This window comes from Zophobas morio, unplaced genomic scaffold (genome assembly GCF_036711695.1).
Source record: "Zophobas morio isolate AGI-343-1 ecotype UQ-CSIRO unplaced genomic scaffold, CSIRO_AGI_Zmor_V1 ptg000016l, whole genome shotgun sequence".
Lineage (NCBI taxonomy): Eukaryota > Metazoa > Arthropoda > Insecta > Coleoptera > Tenebrionidae > Zophobas > Zophobas morio.
The window spans coordinates 5,764,958-5,783,201 of NW_026972121.1; the positions used below are offsets into that span (position 1 = coordinate 5,764,958).

At 30.1% G+C, this 18,244-nt stretch overlaps 1 protein-coding gene across 1 annotated transcript; it reads left to right on the forward strand.

Annotated features, from left to right (window-relative positions):
• Nucleotides 1-4,650: 4,650 nt before the first annotated feature.
• LOC135129637 (uncharacterized) lies at nt 4,651-8,389 on the forward strand. The gene is made up of 6 exons (XM_064056855.1): nt 4,651-5,067; nt 5,134-5,307; nt 5,359-5,467; nt 5,560-5,734; nt 7,187-7,328; nt 7,389-8,389. The coding sequence occupies exons 1-6, from the start codon at nt 4,954-4,956 to the stop codon at nt 7,794-7,796; spliced, it is 1,122 nt and encodes a 373-aa protein (XP_063912925.1). The 5' UTR covers nt 4,651-4,953; the 3' UTR covers nt 7,797-8,389.
• Nucleotides 8,390-18,244: the final 9,855 nt, after the last annotated feature.

Consider the following 18,244-nt stretch of genomic DNA (forward strand, 5'->3'; position numbering starts at 1 on the left):
TAAATTTCAGTTACTGCCTTTTTTTTGGAAAAAAATACAAAATTTCATTCCGTTGTAACATCACATAAGTTTTTCTTCATTCTTTCCTGAAGTCTGAAAAACACCTCACACCCATCAGTTTTCCAACTGTTCAAAATTTACTTGGGGAGTGGACAGACAGAATGACCTGGAATTTATTAATGATTGAAGCAAATTTTTGTGTTGGCAATTCTGAATTATTGGCAGTCATGCTAGTCTGTCAGTTCACAATTGTCTATTGTGACCTTAGCACCCTTAATAAACTTGTTGATTGGTTGAGACGATGACAGCTACTGCCTTGGTGTCATAAATGTCAATTTGATGGTCAGATAAGCATTCGTAAAATTTTTGGTATGTTGCCAACTTAACAAAAAAATCACAAACGTTGACTCGGTACCTAACTAAAGCACAGTGTGAGCAAAGTTCAGGCCGCTTCTGTCTGTTCAGGTGATAAAAAAAAGGTTGGTTATCTTGCCCTGTCTAGGGTTTTGTTAATACGGTTGGCAGCGTTGTAATCTAACTAAATTAATTAAAAGTACAGCTATCACTTGTCAAGATGAGACTGATTTTGGCAAATGATATGTCCCCTAAGAAAATAAGGGTGGGTGGGTGGGGCTAGTACTTGCCAAGATAAGATTGAGTTTGGCAGATGACTTATTCTTCTAAAATTATAAAAAAAAAAATAATAAAAATTAAAAATCGACAAGTTGAAAAATCGGATAAATGAGAAATCGGAAAATTGTACAACTGTATAATCGGAAAATCAGAAATTGAAATATCGATATATTGAAAAAAAAAACAAATCTTATAAAATCAAATTCGGAATTCCAGTTTTAATTTTTTTGAGTTTTTAGATTTTTCAACTTTTGAATATTCCATTTGATAATTTGTTTGACAATTTTGCTTTTTTTGATTCGAATCTTTTGATTTTTCAATTTTTAACTTTACAATTTTGCAATTTTTTGATAAGTTCTCAATTTAAAATTTTTCCTTTTCACGATTTGTCATTTTTCGATTTTTTAACTAAAAGGACAAATTTAATCGAACCGAAATTTTGAAAAATCGAAAAATCCAAAAATTCAAAATGTAACTGCATAATCGAAAAATAGAAAAATTGGTAAATCTAAAATTTAAAAAACGGAAAAATCAAAACGCCGAAAAAATGAAGAACCGAAAGATGGGAAAATCCAGAAATTCAAAAATTCCAATCGAAAAACCGAGAAGTCAAAAAATCAAAAAATTGAAAAACTGAAAAATCGATAAATTAGAAAAAGTCGAAATTGGAATACTGGTAAATCGAAAAACCTAAAAAAAAAATCGAAACGTGAAAATATCGGGAAATCGAAAATTGAAAAATTGGCAAATTAAAAAAAATTAAAAATCGAAAAATCGGAAGATCAAAATATCATCAAAAAGTGAAAAATCTAAAATTTAAAAAATCGACCTGGAAAAACTGAAGAACCGAAAAATGAAAAAAATGCGAAATCGAGACATCAGAAAATCAAAAAATAAAAAATCAAAAAATTGAACCAAAAATGGGTAAATCGAAAAATTGAAAAGTCCAAATATCGATAAATTAGAATATCGGTAAATCGAAAAACCATAAAATTGAAAAATGGAAAATTCGGGAAACAAGAACACCGAAATCTTAATAAACCCAGAAACCGAAAACTGAAAAATCGAGAAATCAAGCGTTTCTTTAAATTTATCCTGATATATTAAAGAAAATAACCACCTGTCATTGATTTGAACCAAGCCAAAGACCCCTTTTCGAATCGATTTTCCAAATTATGATTTGTTATTTAACAACACGTTTATTTCCGTTATTAAAAGCACTACGACGAAAATAACCACAAATTTATTTTCCTGAGAAAATTTCAGGTTGGAAAACATCCTTTTCGAGTCAAAGTAATTCAGTAAATTTCATTTACTGCTTTTTTTGGAAAAAAATACAAAATTTCATTTCGTTGTAACGTCACATAAATTTTTCTTCATTCTTTCATGAAGTCCGAAAAACACCTCACACCCATCAATTTTCCAATTGTTCAAAATTTACTTGGGGAGTGGACAGACAGAATGACCTGGAATTTATTAATGATTGAAGCAAATTTTTGTGTTGGCAATTCTGAATTATTGGCAGTCATGCTAGTCTGTCAGTTCACAATTGTCTATTGTGACCTTAGCACCCTTAATAAACTTGTTGATTGGTTGAGACGATGACAGCTACTGCCTTGGTGTCATAAATGTCAATTTGATGGTCAGATAAGCATTCGTAAAATTTTTGGTATGTTGCCAACTTAACAAAAAAATCACAAACGTTGACTCGGTACCTAACTAAAGCACAGTGTGAGCAAAGTTCAGGCCGCTTCTGTCTGTTCAGGTGATAAAAAAAAGGTTGGTTATCTTGCCCTGTCTAGGGTTTTGTTAATACGGTTGGCAGCGTTGTAATCTAACTAAATTAATTAAAAGTACAGCTATCACTTGTCAAGATGAGACTGATTTTGGCAAATGATATGTCCCCTAAGAAAATAAGGGTGGGTGGGTGGGGCTAGTACTTGCCAAGATAAGATTGAGTTTGGCAGATGACTTATTCTTCTAAAATTATAAAAAAAAATTAATAAAAATTAAAAATCGACAAGTTGAAAAATCGGATAAATGAGAAATCGGAAAATTGTACAACTGTATAATCGGAAAATCAGAAATTGAAATATCGATACATTGAAAAAAAAAACAAATCTTATAAAATCGAATTCGGAATTCCAGTTTCCAATTTTTTTGAGTTTTTAGATTTTTCAACTTTTGAATATTTCATTTGATAATTTGTTTGACAATTTTGCTTTTTTTGATTCGAATCTTTTGATTTTTCAATTTTTAACTTTACAATTTTGCAATTTTTTGATAAGTTCTCAATTTAAAATTTTTCCTTTTCACGATTTGTCATTTTTCGATTTTTTTACTAAAAGGACAAATTTATTCGAACCGAAATTTTGAAAAATCTAAAATTTAAAAAATGGAAAAATCAAAATGTCGAAAAAATGAAGAATCGAAAGATTAAAAAATTAAAAAATTCCAATCGAAAAACCGAGAAGTCGAAAAATCAATAACATTGAAAAACTGAAAAATCGAGAAATTAGAAAAAGTCGAAATTGGAAGATTGGTAAATCGAAAAACCTAAAACAAGAAAAATCGAAGCATGAAAAGATCGAGAAATCGAAAATTGAAAAATTGGCAAATTTAAAAAAATGAAAAATCGAAAAATCGGGAGATCAAAAAAATCATCAAAAAGTGAAAAATCTAAAATTTAAAAAATCGACCTAGAAAAACTGAAGAATCGAAAAATGAAAAAAATTGTGAAATCGATACATCAGAAAATTAAAAAATAAAAAATCGAAAAATTGAACCAAAAATGGGTAAATCGAAAAATTGAAAAGTCCAAATATCGATAAATTAGAATACCGGTAAATCGAAAAACCATAAAATTGAAAAATGGAAAATTCGGGAAATTGAACAATCGAAAAATAAAAACACGGAAATCTCAATAAACCCAGAAATTGAAAACTGAAAAATCGAGAAATCGAGACGTTGGGCAATCGATAAATGGGAACTTTTCAGAAACGTTTAGATACTACCTATTAGATATTTTGGGAGAAATCAAGTGTTTCTTTAAATTTATCTTGATATTTTAAAGAAAATAACCACCTGTCATTGATCTGAACCAAGCCAAATTATGATTTGTTATTTAAAAACACGTTTATTTCCGTTATTAGAAGCACTACGACGAAAATAACCACAAATTCATTTTCCTGAGAAAATTTCAGGTTGGAAAACATCCTTTTCGAGTTTAAGTGATTCAGTAAATTTCAGTTACTGCTTTTTTTTTTGAAAAAAATACAAAATTTCATTCCGTTGTAACGTCACATAAATTTTTCTTCATTCTTTCCTGAAGTTTGAAAAACACCTTACACCCATCAATTTTCCAATTGTTCAAAATTTACTTGGGGAGTGGACAGACAGAATGACCTGGAATTTATTAATGATTGAAGTAAATTTTTGTGTTGGCAATTCTGTCTAGTACTTGCCAAGATAAGATTGAGTTTGGCAGATGACTTATTCTTCTGGAAAAACTGAAAAATGAAAAAAATGTGAAATCGAGACATCACACACTTGCCGTTGTTATTTTTTTAAGAGCTTGACCCGATCTGACCTGACCTGATCTAATCTGACCTGACCTGACTTCATTAATACCACATGATCGAAAAGTCGTCTAATAATCTACACAATTTATTTTTAAAATAATGATGTCCAGCTATTTGACAGTTATTTGACGACAAAGTCCCTAAATTAGTACTAATCTAGGTACTTTGATTGGCCATAACTGTCAAACCGAGCAAGAAACGCGTAAGTACTACCAACATTAGTTTTTTAACACTAAAGTTCACTGCTTGGTAGACGAGTTGTTTTTCTTGTTCGTCTGGCGGTTTTTGACCATTATAATTTATGTCAATCAATTATTATATTTTGTTTTTTTTTTAATTGTTAATTATTCATAGGGATCTTTTTGGCGCGTTTGTCGACATCTGTTTTATCGGCGAATATACCGCGCACGCGCTCCCCCCCGTCCGTCGTTTCGCACGCCGCTGCTCCTGCTGGTCTCTACACCGCCGTCGTTCTTTGTGTTGTGTTCTCTTCATCCCTCGCCATTCATCACGCACAAGTTTTCCGGCGAAAACGCGCCCCCCAGTGCCCACAGCCGCCCTCCTCGCCCTCGTCCTCGCGCAACCCTCCCCAATTACGTAATATTTTCGGCCATTTCCGCAAACAGCGGCCGGCTGCTGGTCCCCACCAACAGCTGTGGTATCGCGATTCGCGATTGTTTTGCGTCTCGTCGATCGCAGTAGCCTTGTACATAGTCGCAGTTTTTTGCTGTCGCAAACCATGTTGTCGTGCCATTGCCTGAACGTGATAATCGAAACCGAAGGTGACTTGCAGAAGGTCACGGCCGAAACGTTGGGCTTGTCTGGGGAGGAGGTCCAGGACGGCTTCTTCAAGGTATGACAGGGGGACAGGCGGTTGACAGTTTTGACAGGTCGTGGCCAACTGTGTTTATTTTTATAGGACGTTCGGCAAGTCGAGAAATTAGTAAACATTAATAAAAGTCACTCCGGCTTGATTCAAACTAGAAATGTAGGCTCTTGGGTTATTCATTGTTGTATTAATTGTGATGTTCATTCGCATGCAGTACACCGAGACAAGGGTGCTTCCTGCGTGCTGGTCAACTCCAAACTGTTTGTAAGTAGGGGGGAGTCGAGCCAGCAATTTGCTAATTAGTGTTCGTTGCAGAGCAAGGAAGTCATAGACAAGCTGCGGACGAGCAACAGCTTCTCTAAATTGTACAAAATTGTTATCAATTCTGACGACATCGTCGACGACGTGCTGACCGCCAATTCATGTAAGTGGGGGCGACTGATCGGCGGACTAACATGTCTTTTTTTTTTTACTAATACGAGCTTTCATAGAGTCATCATGTGTATTGTTGTTTAGATTTACCAAACGATGTTGAGAATGTTATTAAGGGACTGAAGCAAGTCGCTGCTGACTCGCTCAAGACTGAAGCACTGAGAGTCGAGGAGAGGATACGGCAGTTCAGTGATGAGCAGTACAGCAAATTGAGCGACTTGAGGGAGAGGGCCTTTAGAGAACAACAAATTTTAACAAGGTACCAGTCATTTTATTACACACACTTCAACTGTCAAAAAAAAAACTACTAGTAGGCCGTGCAATTTATTTTTAAAATCGTGATGTTGGCAACACCAACCAAATTTAACTTAATTTCATTTATGTTGGCTTTATAATCGTCGTTTTTTAAGTTTTTAGCACGTTAAGAGGCCGCTCATTTAGAAACTTAAAATAGATGGCGCCACTAACTTTGTCGTGACAGATTGACAGATCGTCCGTCAAATGCCAAAAAATTCCACTTTAAGGTAATTATTCAAAGTAAAATACGAGTTGACAAGAAAACAAATTTTAATTGAAGTAATTTACGAGAACGAATATATGGAAACTTTAAGGAAGACGATAGTGGCAATGTTTTGATTTTTTGATTAAACTATAATACGTTGATCCCACTGACGTAAATTGTCGAAGCAAATAACGTGATAAATCCTCAATGCTTAAAATAATATTTATCCAACCCGAAAAATTAAACACGTATAAACACTTCAAAAATGCATTAAATGTACTTTATTTGATAAGCAATAAAGCTGGATGTTAGTGTTGTTTCTCATAGCTGTTATTGATCTTAACTTTTGTTTTTTCATTAATTAAGTGGCGCCCTCTATTGTTTTCTTTGTAAGTTCGCATTGGCGGGAATCGTATTTTTTGGTAGCCGATGTGCTAGGTGGCGCTGTGTCCAAGGCAATTTTTCCTTGATTATAAAAATAGCAGTTATTAAGTAATCCAAAACTATTTTAACGAATTTTTATCTCTGACGCTCAATGAAAATAAGGGTTACTGTTTAAAATAAATTGAAATGACCTGAATACAGCCTCGGTGACGTAGCCAAAGTCAAATTAATATTGTTGATGTATCACTTAACATTTATCAAAGCATTTTTACAAAACGATTATTTCTTAAAATATTTATTTAGTTTTGTTTATCGTTAATTCACGGTTTGAAATTTTATTCAGGAGCAGAGTTGTTGAAGGACGTTTCTATTTATATAATTCGATTAGCATTCAAATTGGATCTAGTTTCCACACGTTTAATATTAATATATTTTACGATTTAGCGAGTAAACACGGACAAGCTTACCAGTTTCCAACAACAAAAAAGCATGTTAGAATTTCATTCTTTATCTTATCGTTGTAGGTTGTTTTGCCCGATTTTAATTTTTGTGTTTATCAGTCAGTTCAAGGAAATGAAAACCCGTTCAAAATTCGCCTCTCCAAAATTAAACTTTGCAAGTTGTTGACGCTCTCCATCCGGATTATTATTATCTCATTGTTTATGTAGCTATTATAAAATTTTTAACAAGATATCGTTATCACTCGACGCTAAATATAACGAAAGGCTCGTTTTAACTACAAGCCAACCGGCTTTTATTGCTCTCTTATCACTGCTTGTTGTTGCGATGAAGCGTTCTGACGTCGAGTCGAAATTCTCGTTCCAGGGTTATTCTAAATAACACTTTGAACAACGCGAAACCTGCAAGTACAAATTCGGGCATGTCCAATCCGCAAGGGATGCCATCCAGACTGAACGAACCTTTAGATGCCGGGAGTGTGAAACTGGCTTCGAGTCCGAGCGCCTCTGTAAGTTTGTGTATGATTTTGATTTTTAGGGGTGTTGTAAAGTGTTTTTTCTGCACGCAGGCGAGCCCCGCCCACCGACACACCCCCAAGCGCCAGAAGAGCTGTCCCATTGGCCACCACCTCAGCTCGTTCGACAGCGAGGGCCTCTTCGAGCTGGAGGGCACCGACGACGTCCATTCGGGCACCGGCTCGGAGATCGAAGAGAGCGACCTGGACGACGCGAACCGCGAAGACGGCGTGAAAATTCCGAAGCGGGGGAGCACCGGTAACGCCATCGCCAAGTCGCTGCCGATGACGATCCCCGCGTTCCTGTCGCAGGCGCGGAATCGCGGCTTCGAGGACGTGGACGAAGCGCCGCCTGTCGAGCGCACGATGGACATAGCGGCGAGCATCAAGGCGCTGGCGAAGAGCGTGCACGGGGACCCCGTGTTCGGGGACTTACCTAAGCCGAGATACACTTACATTTAATACATCTTCCACCGTTCTTCCTAAATTTAAGGGTTATCTGGTTTCATATACAAATAATCGCTTGTTGTGTCGATGACACACTAGTCGTTATCATGTGTTGCGCGGTTTGTTGTGTTTTGGTTGTGAGAGAGGAGGATATTGTGATTATTACTTGGAAAAATATTTTTGTACAAAAAGTTCCTCAAACGATATCGCAGACTGCACTTGTACCTTGTTGACTTTGAGGAAGGCCAGTAAATTTTGATAATTGGCAGCTTTGGCGGCGAAGAGGCTGTTTTTTATATGTAGTTAGCGAGGAGATTTTTCAAATTGTTCGTTGGAATTTTATGACTAAGTTGGGGCGGACCCTGATTCGAAGTTATGTTTAGTTATGTGTTACTGTGTTGTTTGTAATGACAAGACGTCAATGATCTGTTTATTTTAGGCGTTATTTTTTACTATACCTTATTTGTATCTTAGATTTGCCATTGCTCTAATTTAGTTCGTGTTATTTACGAGAAGGCTACGAAACTAAATGTACAACTTATAGTTTGTAAATTATTTTTAATAATTATAAGAAGAAATTCTGATGAGTAAAGCAGATACAACCATTATGCATTGCTTGTACCATCAATACCATCACTTGTCCTGCAGCAGCTTAGTACACTGGCTGTTGTTTTCGCCGGAGTTCGGCTATACGACCGACTCGGCATGATTTTAAAAATAAACAAATTCATTAGTGAACGATGTACCATATGACAGGTAAGTCATTCTTAGATCACTCAAGTCCACGACAGTAGTCGCAGCCAACTCTAAATTAAAAGTTTTTAATCAGATCTATTCTAACTCCGTTTGTTTCCAGGTGTGTCAATTATGTGTATAATGGGTTGCATATACGCATTTATTTAATATCACATTAAAGTGCTCAAATCGCTCCAGAGTGGTCTGAAATAAACTCAAAATAACGAATTTATGATTAGTATTCACACTTTTTCCATTAATGGATAAAAATGCATTCGTCCGGCGCCTCCACCATTTTTAGCAACTTAAGAAACCTAAAATACCTACACAACAATATCTAAACAATAACGTAGGTTGGTAGTAATATAGATGCGGCATACAGGCTGATTTTGCAAAACCACCCTTATTGACATTGACAGCGCCAAATTTAAATAGTCGATGCCAATAAAACATATATGAAGTCCGAAAAATAGAGAAATCGACAAACAAAAAGTTAAAAGTTGAAAAATTGGAAAAGCGGAAAAATCAAAAAACGAAAAAATGGAAAACTGGAAAAACTGAGAAACCGAAATAGGCCAAAATAAAAAATTGAAAAACTGATAAATCGAAAACCTGAACAATTAAATCTAGATAAATCGGGAATGAAAAATTAACAAATCGAAAAATTGAAAAACAGAACATCTAAAATCAGGAAGTCTAAAAATCGAAAGATTAAGAAATATTGAAAAATTAAAATATCAAAAGATTGAAAAATCTAAAAAGTAAAAAAGTAGACGCATCGAAAAATCCAGACGTCAAAAATAGAAAAGCCGAAGAATGTAAATATTGAAAAATCCGAAAACTGAAAAATCGAAAAATCAGAAAAGTGAAGTCGAAAAATAGAAACCTTAAAAAATCGAAAAATTGAAAAATCAAAAACCTGAAAAATAAAAAAATTAAAGAATTGAAGAACAAGAAAATCGAAACATTCGAAGGTCGAGAAATGGGAAAACTAAAACATCGATTAATTGAAAAATCAAAAACCTGCACAATCGTAAGATCGAAAAATTGAATAATAAGTAAACTGAATGTAAAATTCAAAAATCTAAAATTTAAAAACCGAATAACGAAAAATCGAGAAACGAAACTCCCAAATTTAAAAAATCGGATAACTGAAAAATCGAAAAATCAAAAGATCAAGAAATCGTGGAGTCGAAAAGTCGAACAATTGAAAAACCGAAATAGGCCAAAATCGAAAAATCGAAAAGTTAAAAATTGAATAACTTATAAATTGAGAAATTGACAATCAAACTATCGAAACATCCAAATCTCGAGGTCAAAATTCGAAAAAATGAAAAATTGAGAAATTCAAAGATCAAAAGAACGAGAAATCGAAAAGTGATGAAGTCGAAAAATAGAAAAATCGACAAACAAAAAGTTAAAAGTTGAAAAATTGGAAAAGCGGAAAAATCAAAAAACGAAAAAATAGAAAACTGGAAAAACTGAGAAACCGAAATAGGCCAAAATAAAAAATTGAAAAACTGATAAATCGAAAACCTGAACAATCAAATCTCAATAAATCGGGAATGAAAAATTAACAAATCGAAAAATTGAAAAACCAAACATCTAAAACCAAGAATTCGAAAAATCGAAAGATTAAGAAATACATATTGAGAAATTAAAATAAAAATCCAAAAATTGAAAAATCGAAAAAGTAAAAAGGTAGATACATCGAAAAATCCAGAAGTCAAAAATAGAAGAGCCGAAGAATTGAAATATTGAAAAATCCTAAAACTGAAATATCTAAAAACTGAAAAATGAAAGAAAAACTAAAAATGGGAAACTAAATCGGGAAATAAAATCATTGAAAAATCGAAAAATTTAAAAGGGCAATTGAAAACAGAAAATCTAAAACCGAGAAAAACTGAAAAATGGAAAACCTGAAAAATCCGAAAACTGAAATTTCCAAAAATTGAGAACCTAAAAAGTTGAAAAATTGAGCAATAGAAAAATTCAAAAAGTGAAGTCGAAAAATAGAAACCTTAAAAAATCGAAAAATCAAAAACCTGAAAAATAAAAAAATTAAAGAATTGAAGAACAGGAAAATCGAAACACTCAAAGGTCAAGAAATGGGAAAATCAAAACATCGATTAATTGAAAAATCGAAAAATTGAGAGTTTATGAAAGTCAAATTTGAAAAATTAAAAAATCGGAAATTTGACAAAATGACAATAGAAAAACAGAAAATCTAAAACCGGGAAGTCGAAAAATTAAAAGATTAAGAAATCGAAATATTTGGAAAATTCGAAAACTTGAAAAATTGAAATATCGAACAACTGAAATGAAAAATCCAGGAGTCAGAAATCGAATCGATTTTTGATTTTCCCACTTTTCAATTTTTTTATTTTTCAGTGCTTTGTTTTTTCAGTTTTTCAATTCAAGTTTTCGAATTTCCGGGTTTCCGTTTTTCCATTTTCGATTTTTCAAATTTTCTATTATTATTATTCGACTTCCATTTTTAGACTTTTCGATTTCTCAGTTTTTTATTTTTTCGTTTTTTTAGTTTTTGAATTTTAAAATATTAGATTTTTCAATTTTTCGATTTTTTGTTTTGATTTGTCGATTTTTCAATTTTCAATTTTTCCAAATTTTAATTTTTCAATTATGAAGACATTACATTTTTCGGTTTCTCTATTTTTCGATTTGTCAGTTCTTTGATTTTTCTGTTTTTCAATTTTTCTATTTTTTCAGTTTTGACCCATTTCGATTTCTCAAATTTTCGATTTTTCTAGTTTTCGGCTATTCGGTTATTCGATTTTTTATTTTTTTGATGTTTCAATTTTTCAAATTCTCGATTTTTCATTTTTTCGATTGTTTCAATTTCGATTTCTCGGTTTTCCCTTTTTCAATTTTACGAATTTAAAATTTTTGAAATTTCCATTTTTCGATTTTTTTCAATTTTTTTAATTTTAGACATTTCGATTTGTCGATTTTTCAGTTCTCCGATATATTTTTCAATGTTGCGGATTTTAAAATTTTTGATTTTTCAGTTTTTTGATGTTTCAATTTTTCGTTTTTACAATTTTTTAATGTTTTGATTTTTTGATGATCCGGTTTTTCTACTTTTAAAATTTTTCAAATTTTTGGTTTTTTAGATTTCTTGATTTTTCAAGTTTTCAATTTCTCAATTTCTCAATACTTAATTTAATTTTGACAACTTTTGCATTTCTGGATGTTTCAATTTTTCAGTTTATAACGTTTCTAAATGTTCATTTTTACGATTTCCTAATTTCTCAATTAATCGATTTTTTATTATCCCATTTCTCAATTTTTTTGACTTTTCAGTGTTTCGATTTTTCAGTTTTTCAATTAAATGTTTTGAATTTTCGTGTTATCGTTTTTCCATTTTTCAATTTTTCAAATTTTCTATTATTCGACTTCCAGTTTTCGACTTTTCGATACAACCAATTTGTCGATAAAATTTTAAAATCGAAAAATTGAGAAATCGAAAATGTAAAAAGGTAGACACATCGAAAAATCCAGAAGTCAAAAATAGAAAAGCCGAAGAATTGAAATATTGAAAAATCCTAAAACTGAAATATCTAAAAACTGAAGAATGAAAGAAAAACTAAAAATGGAAAACTAAATCGGGAAATAAAATCATTGAAAAATCGAAAAATTTAAAAGGACAATTGAAAACAGAAAATCTAAAACCGGGCAAAACTGAAAAATGGAAAACCTGAAAAATCCGAAAACTGAAATTTCCAAAAACTGAGCACCTAAAAAGTCGAAAAATTGAGCAATAGAAAAATCCAAAAAGTGAAGTCGAAAAATTGAAACCTTAAAAAAATTAAGTCCTTAAGTCGGAACAATTGAGAAACCGAAATAGGCCAAAATCGAAAAATTAAAAATTGAACAATTTATAAATTGAGAAATTGACAATCAAAATAAGGAAAAATCCAAATCTCGATAAATCGAGAAATCAAAAAACTTAAAAATTCGAAAAATTGAAAAATTGGGAGATGGAAAGATCAAAAGAACGAGAAATCGAAAAGTGATGCAGTCGAAAAATTGAAAAATAGAGAAATCGACAAACAAAAAATTAAATGTTGAAAAATTGGAAAAGCGGAAAAATCAAAAAACGAAAAAAATGGAAAACTGGAAAAACTGAGAAACCGAAATAAGCCAAAATAAAAAATTGAAAAACTGAAAAATCGAAAAATTGAAAAATAGAACATCTAAAACCAGGAAGTCGAAAAATCGAAAGATTAAGAAATATTGAAAAATTAAAATATCAAAAGATTGAAAAATCTAAAATTTAAAAATCCAAAAATTGAAAAGTCGAAAAAGTAAAAAGGTAGACACATCGAAAAATCCAGAAGTCAAAAATAGAAGAGCCGAAGAATTGAAATATTGAAAAATCCTAAAACTGAAATATCTAAAAACTGAAAAATCGAAAAATCAAAAAAGTGAAGTCGAAAATTAGAAACCTTAAAAAATCGAAAAATCAAAAACCTGAAAAATAAAAAAATTAAAGAATTGAAGAACAGGAAAATCGAAACACTCGAAGGTCAAGAAATGGGAAAACCAAAACATCGATTAATTGAAAAATCGAAAAATTGAGAGTTTATGAAAGTCAAATTTGAAAAATTAAAAAATCGAAAATTTGATAAAATGACAATTGAAAAACAGAAAATCTAAAACCGGGAAGTCGAAAAATCAAAAGATTAAGAAATCGAAATATTTGGAAAATTCGAAAACTTGAAAAATTGAAATATCGAAGAACTGAAATGAAAAATCCAGGAGTCAAAAATCGAATCCATTTTTTGATTTTCCCATTTCTCAATTTTTTAACTTTTCAGTGCTTCGATTTTTCAGTTTTTCAATTCAAGTTTTCGAATTTCCTTGTTTTCGTTTTTCCATTTTCGATTTTTCAAATTTTCTATTATTATTATTCGACTTCCATTTTTAGACTTTTCGATTTCTCAATTTTTCGGTGTTTTAGTTTCGGCATTTTTCAATATTTCGATTTCTCAGTTTTATATTTTTCGTTTTTTTAGTTTTTGAATTTTAAAATTTTAGATTTTTCAATTTTTCGATTTTTTGTTTTGATTTGTCGATTTTTCAATTTTTTCCAAATTTTAATTTTTCAATTATGAAGACATTACCTTTTTCGGTTTCTCTATTTTAGATTTTGTTTCAATTTCTTGATCGATATTTCGATATTTCAACTTCTTGGTTTTAGATTTTTCAATTTTTCGATTTTTAAAATAAATTTTTCGGTGTTTCAATTGATGAGTTTTTCGATTCTTCAATTTTTCTATTTTTTCAGTTTTGACCTAATTTCGATTTCCCAAATTTTCGATTTTTCTAGTTTTCGGCTATTCGGTTATTCGATTTTCCATTTTTTGATGTTTCAATTTTTCAAATTCTCGATTTTTCATTTTTTCGATTGTTTCAATTTCGGATTTTCGATTTCTCGGTTTTCCCTTTTTCAATTTTACAAATTTTAAATTTTTGAAATTTCAATTTTTCCATTATTCAATATTTCGCTACTTTAATTTTCCAATTTTTTTTATTTTAGACATTTCGATTTATCGATTTGTCAGTTTTTCAGTTCTCCCATATATTTTTCAATGTAGCGGATTTTAAAATTTTTGATTTTTCAGTTTTTTGATGTTTCAATTTTTCGTTTTTACAATTTTTTAATGTTTTGGTTTTTTCACGATCCGGTTTTTCTACTTTTAAAATTTTTCAAATTTTTGGATTTTTCGATTTCTCAATTTTTCGATACATATTTTAATTCTGACAACTTTTGCATTTCAGGATTTTTCAATTTTTCAGTTTATAACGTTTCTAAATGTTCAAGTTTTCCATTTCCTAATTTCTCAATTAATCCATTTTTTTATTATCCCATTTCTCAGTTTTTTGACTTTTCAGTGGTTCGATTTTTCAGTTTTTCAATTAAATGTTTTGAATTTTCGTGTTATCGTTTTTCCATTTTTCAATTTTTCAAATTTTCTATTATTCGACTTCCAGTTTTCGACTTTTCGATACAACCAATTTGTCGATAAAATTTAAAAATCGAAAAATTGAGAAATCGAAAATGTAAAAAGGTTGACACATCGAAAAATCCAGAAGTCAAAAATAGAAAAGCCGAAGAATTGAAATATTGAAAAATCCTAAAACTGAAATATCTAAAAACTGAAGAATGAAAGAAAAACTAAAAATGGAAAACTAAATCGGGAAATAAAATCTAAAACCGGGCAAAACTGAAAAATGGAAAACCTGAAAAATCCGAAAACTGAAATTTCCAAAAACTGAGCACCTAAAAAGTCGAAAAATTGAGCAATAGAAAAATCCAAAAAGTGAAGTCGAAAAATTGAAACCTTAAAAAAATTAAGTCCTTAAGTCGGAACAATTGAGAAACCGAAATAGGCCAAAATCGAAAAATTAAAAATTGAACAATTTATAAATTGAGAAATTGACAATCAAAATATCGAAAAATCCAAATCTCGATAAATCGAGAAATCAAAAAACTTAAAAATTCGAAAAATTGAAAAATTGGGAGATGGAAAGATCAAAAGAACGAGAAATCGAAAAGTGATGAAGTCGAAAAATTGAAAAATAGAGAAATCGACAAACAAAAAATTAAATGTTGAAAAATTGGAAAAGCGGAAAAATCAAAAAACGAAAAAAATGGAAAACTGGAAAAACTGAGAAACCGAAATAAGCCAAAATGAAAAATTGAAAAACTGAAAAATCGAAAAATTGAAAAATAGAACATCTAAAACCAGGAAGTCGAAAAATCGAAAGATTAAGAAATATTGAAAAATTAAAATATCAAAAGATTGAAAAATCTAAAATTTAAAAATCCAAAAATTGAAAAGTCGAAAAAGTAAAAAGGTAGACACATCGGAAAATCCAGAAGTCAAAAATAGAAGAGCCGAAGAATTGAAATATTGAAAAATCCTAAAACTGAAAATCTAAAAACTGAAATATCGAAAAAATCAAAAAAGTGAAGTCGAAAAATAGAAACCTTAAAAAATCGAAAAATTAAAAAATCAAAAAATTAAAGAATTGAAGAACAGGAAAATCGAAATATCGAAGAACTGAAATGAAAAATCCAGGAGTCAAAAATCGAATCCATTTTTTGATTTTCCCATTTCTCAATTTTTTGACTTTTCAGTGTTTCGATTTTTCAGTTTTTCAATTCAAGTTTTCGAATTTCCGGGTTTTCGTTTTTCCATTTTCGATTTTTCAAATTTTCTATTATTATTATTCGACTTCCAGTTTTAGACTTTTCGATTTCTCAATTTTTCGGTGTTTTAGTTTCGGCATTTTTCAATATTTCGATTTCTCAGTTTTATATTTTTTCGTTTTTTTAGTTTTTGAATTTTAAAATTTTAGATTTTTCAATTTTTCGATTTTTTGTTTTGATTTGTCGATTTTTCAATTTTCAATTTTTTCCAAATTTTAATTTTTCAATTATGAAGACATTACCTTTTTCGGTTTCTCTATTTTTCGATTTTTCTGTTTTTCAATTTTTCGAACATTAAATTTTAGATTTTGTTTCAATTTCTTGATCTTTCGATATTTCAACTTCTTGGTTTTAGATTTAGAGGCTATTCGGTTATTCGATTTTCCATTTTTTGATGTTTCAATTTTTCAAATTCTCGATTTTTCATTTTTTCGATTGTTTCAATTTCGGATTTTCGATTTCTCGGTTTTCCCTTTTTCAATTTTACAAATTTTAAATTTTTGAAATTTCAATTTTCCCATTATTCAATATTTCGCTACTTTAATTTTCCAATTTTTTTTATTTTAGACATTTCGATTTATCGATTTGTCAGTTTTTCAGTTCTCCCATATATTTTTCAATGTAGCGGATTTTTAAATTTTTGATTTTTCAGTTTTTTGGTATTTCAATTTTTCGTTTTTACAATTTTTTAATGTTTTGATTTTTTCACGATCCGGTTTTTCAAATTTTTGGATTTTTCGATTTCTCCATTTTTCAATACATGTTTTAATTTTGACAACCTTTGCATTTCTGGATTTTTCAATTTTTCAGTTTATAACGTTTCTAAATGTTCATTTTTACGATTTCCTAATTTCTCAACTATTCGACTTTTTTATTGACCCATTTCTCAATTTTTTGACTTTTCAGTGGTTCGATTTTCAAGTTTTTCAATTAAATGTTTTGAATTTTCGTGTTATCGTTTTTCCATTTTTTAATTTTTCAATTTTTCTATTATTCGACTTCCAGTTTTCGACTTTTCGATTTCTCAATTTGTCGATAAAATTTAAAAATCGAAATATTGAAAAATTCCAAAACTGAAATATTGAAAAACTGAAAAATGAAAGAAAAACTGAAAAATGGAAAACTTGAAAAATCTGAAACCTTAAAAAAACTAAAAAATAAAAAATCGAAAAATTAAAGAATTGAAGAACTGGAATTACGAAACCTTCGAAAGACAAGAAATGGGAAAATCAAAACATCGATTAATTGTAAAATCGAAAATCTGAAAAAACTACAATTGAAAAACAGAAAATCTAAAATCGGGACTTCGAAAAATCCAAAAATTAAGAAATCAAAAATTGAAAAATGGAAAAAGTAAAAAGGTAGACACATCGAAAAATCCAGAAGTCAAAAATAGAAGAGCCCGAAGAATTGAAATATTGAAAAATCCTAAAACTGAAATATTTAAAAACTGAAAAATCTAAAATTTAAAAATCGAAAAAGTCAAAAGTCGACACACCGAAAAATCTAGATATTTTTTTTTGTCTCTTCAAGACATGCAAACTCTTCGACTTTTCATTTTTAGATTTTCCAGTTTTCCATTTTCCAACTTTTGGATGTTTCAATTTTATAGATTTTGCAATTTTTCGGTTTGCAATTTCACGAATTTTCAGTTTTCCGATTTGCAATTTTCCGTTTCGGTTTTTTATTTTCTTTATTTTTTCAATTTTTCGGTTTTTCAATGTTCTGGTTTGATAATTTTTCTTTTTTTCAGTGTGAAATCTTTCAGTTTTTGAATTTTTCAATTTTTCGGTTTGCGATTTTTGATTTGCAATTTTTCTAGATTTCATTTTAAATACATATGTAATAATAATGTCCTCTTTTATTTTGCGACTTTAGAATCGTTTAATTTTTCAATTATTAGAATTTATAACTTTTTCATTTTTATTCGATTTGTTTTTTCTTCTGTCCAATTTTTCGATTTTTAGTTTTTCAGTGTTTCAATTTTTCGTTTCGTCGGTTCTTCGATTTGCAATTTTTTGATCTTTCATTTTTATGTTCTTTCAATTTTTCGATCAAAAATTTCTCGAATTTTCAATTTTTCGATACTTCAGTTTTTCTTTTCTTCAAATTTTCAATTTGCGGTTTTTCATTTAGATTTTAATTTTATTCATTTTAACAAATGTTCAGTTTTTCAATGTTATAACTTTTGTTTTTTCAATTTTTCGATTTGCAGTTTTTCAGTTTTTCATTCTTCACTTTTCGAGTTTTCGTTTTCAAATTTTTCAGTTTTTTGATTTTCTAACTTTTGGATGTTTCAATTTTTAGAATTTTCAAATTTTCGATTTGCAATTTTTCGTTTCGATTTTTTTATGTTCTTTATTTTTGCAATTTTTCGGTTTTTCAGTGTTTGGATTTTATAATTTTTCGATTTGCAATTTTTCGATTTTCCAACATTTAGATTTTTCAATTTTTAGATTTTTTATTTTTGATTTTTCATTTTCATGAT

Excerpts from the sequence above, each read along its gene's own strand:
- LOC135129637 (XM_064056855.1), top strand. The coding sequence starts at position 4,954 with ATGTTGTCGTGCCATTGCCTGAACGTGATAATCGAAACCGAAGGTGAC. Across the intron at positions 5,068-5,133 it reads TCCAGGACGGCTTCTTCAAG|GACGTTCGGCAAGTCGAGAA; the intron begins GTATGACAGGGG and ends TTATTTTTATAG. Across the intron at positions 5,468-5,559 it reads CGTGCTGACCGCCAATTCAT|ATTTACCAAACGATGTTGAG; the intron begins GTAAGTGGGGGC and ends ATTGTTGTTTAG.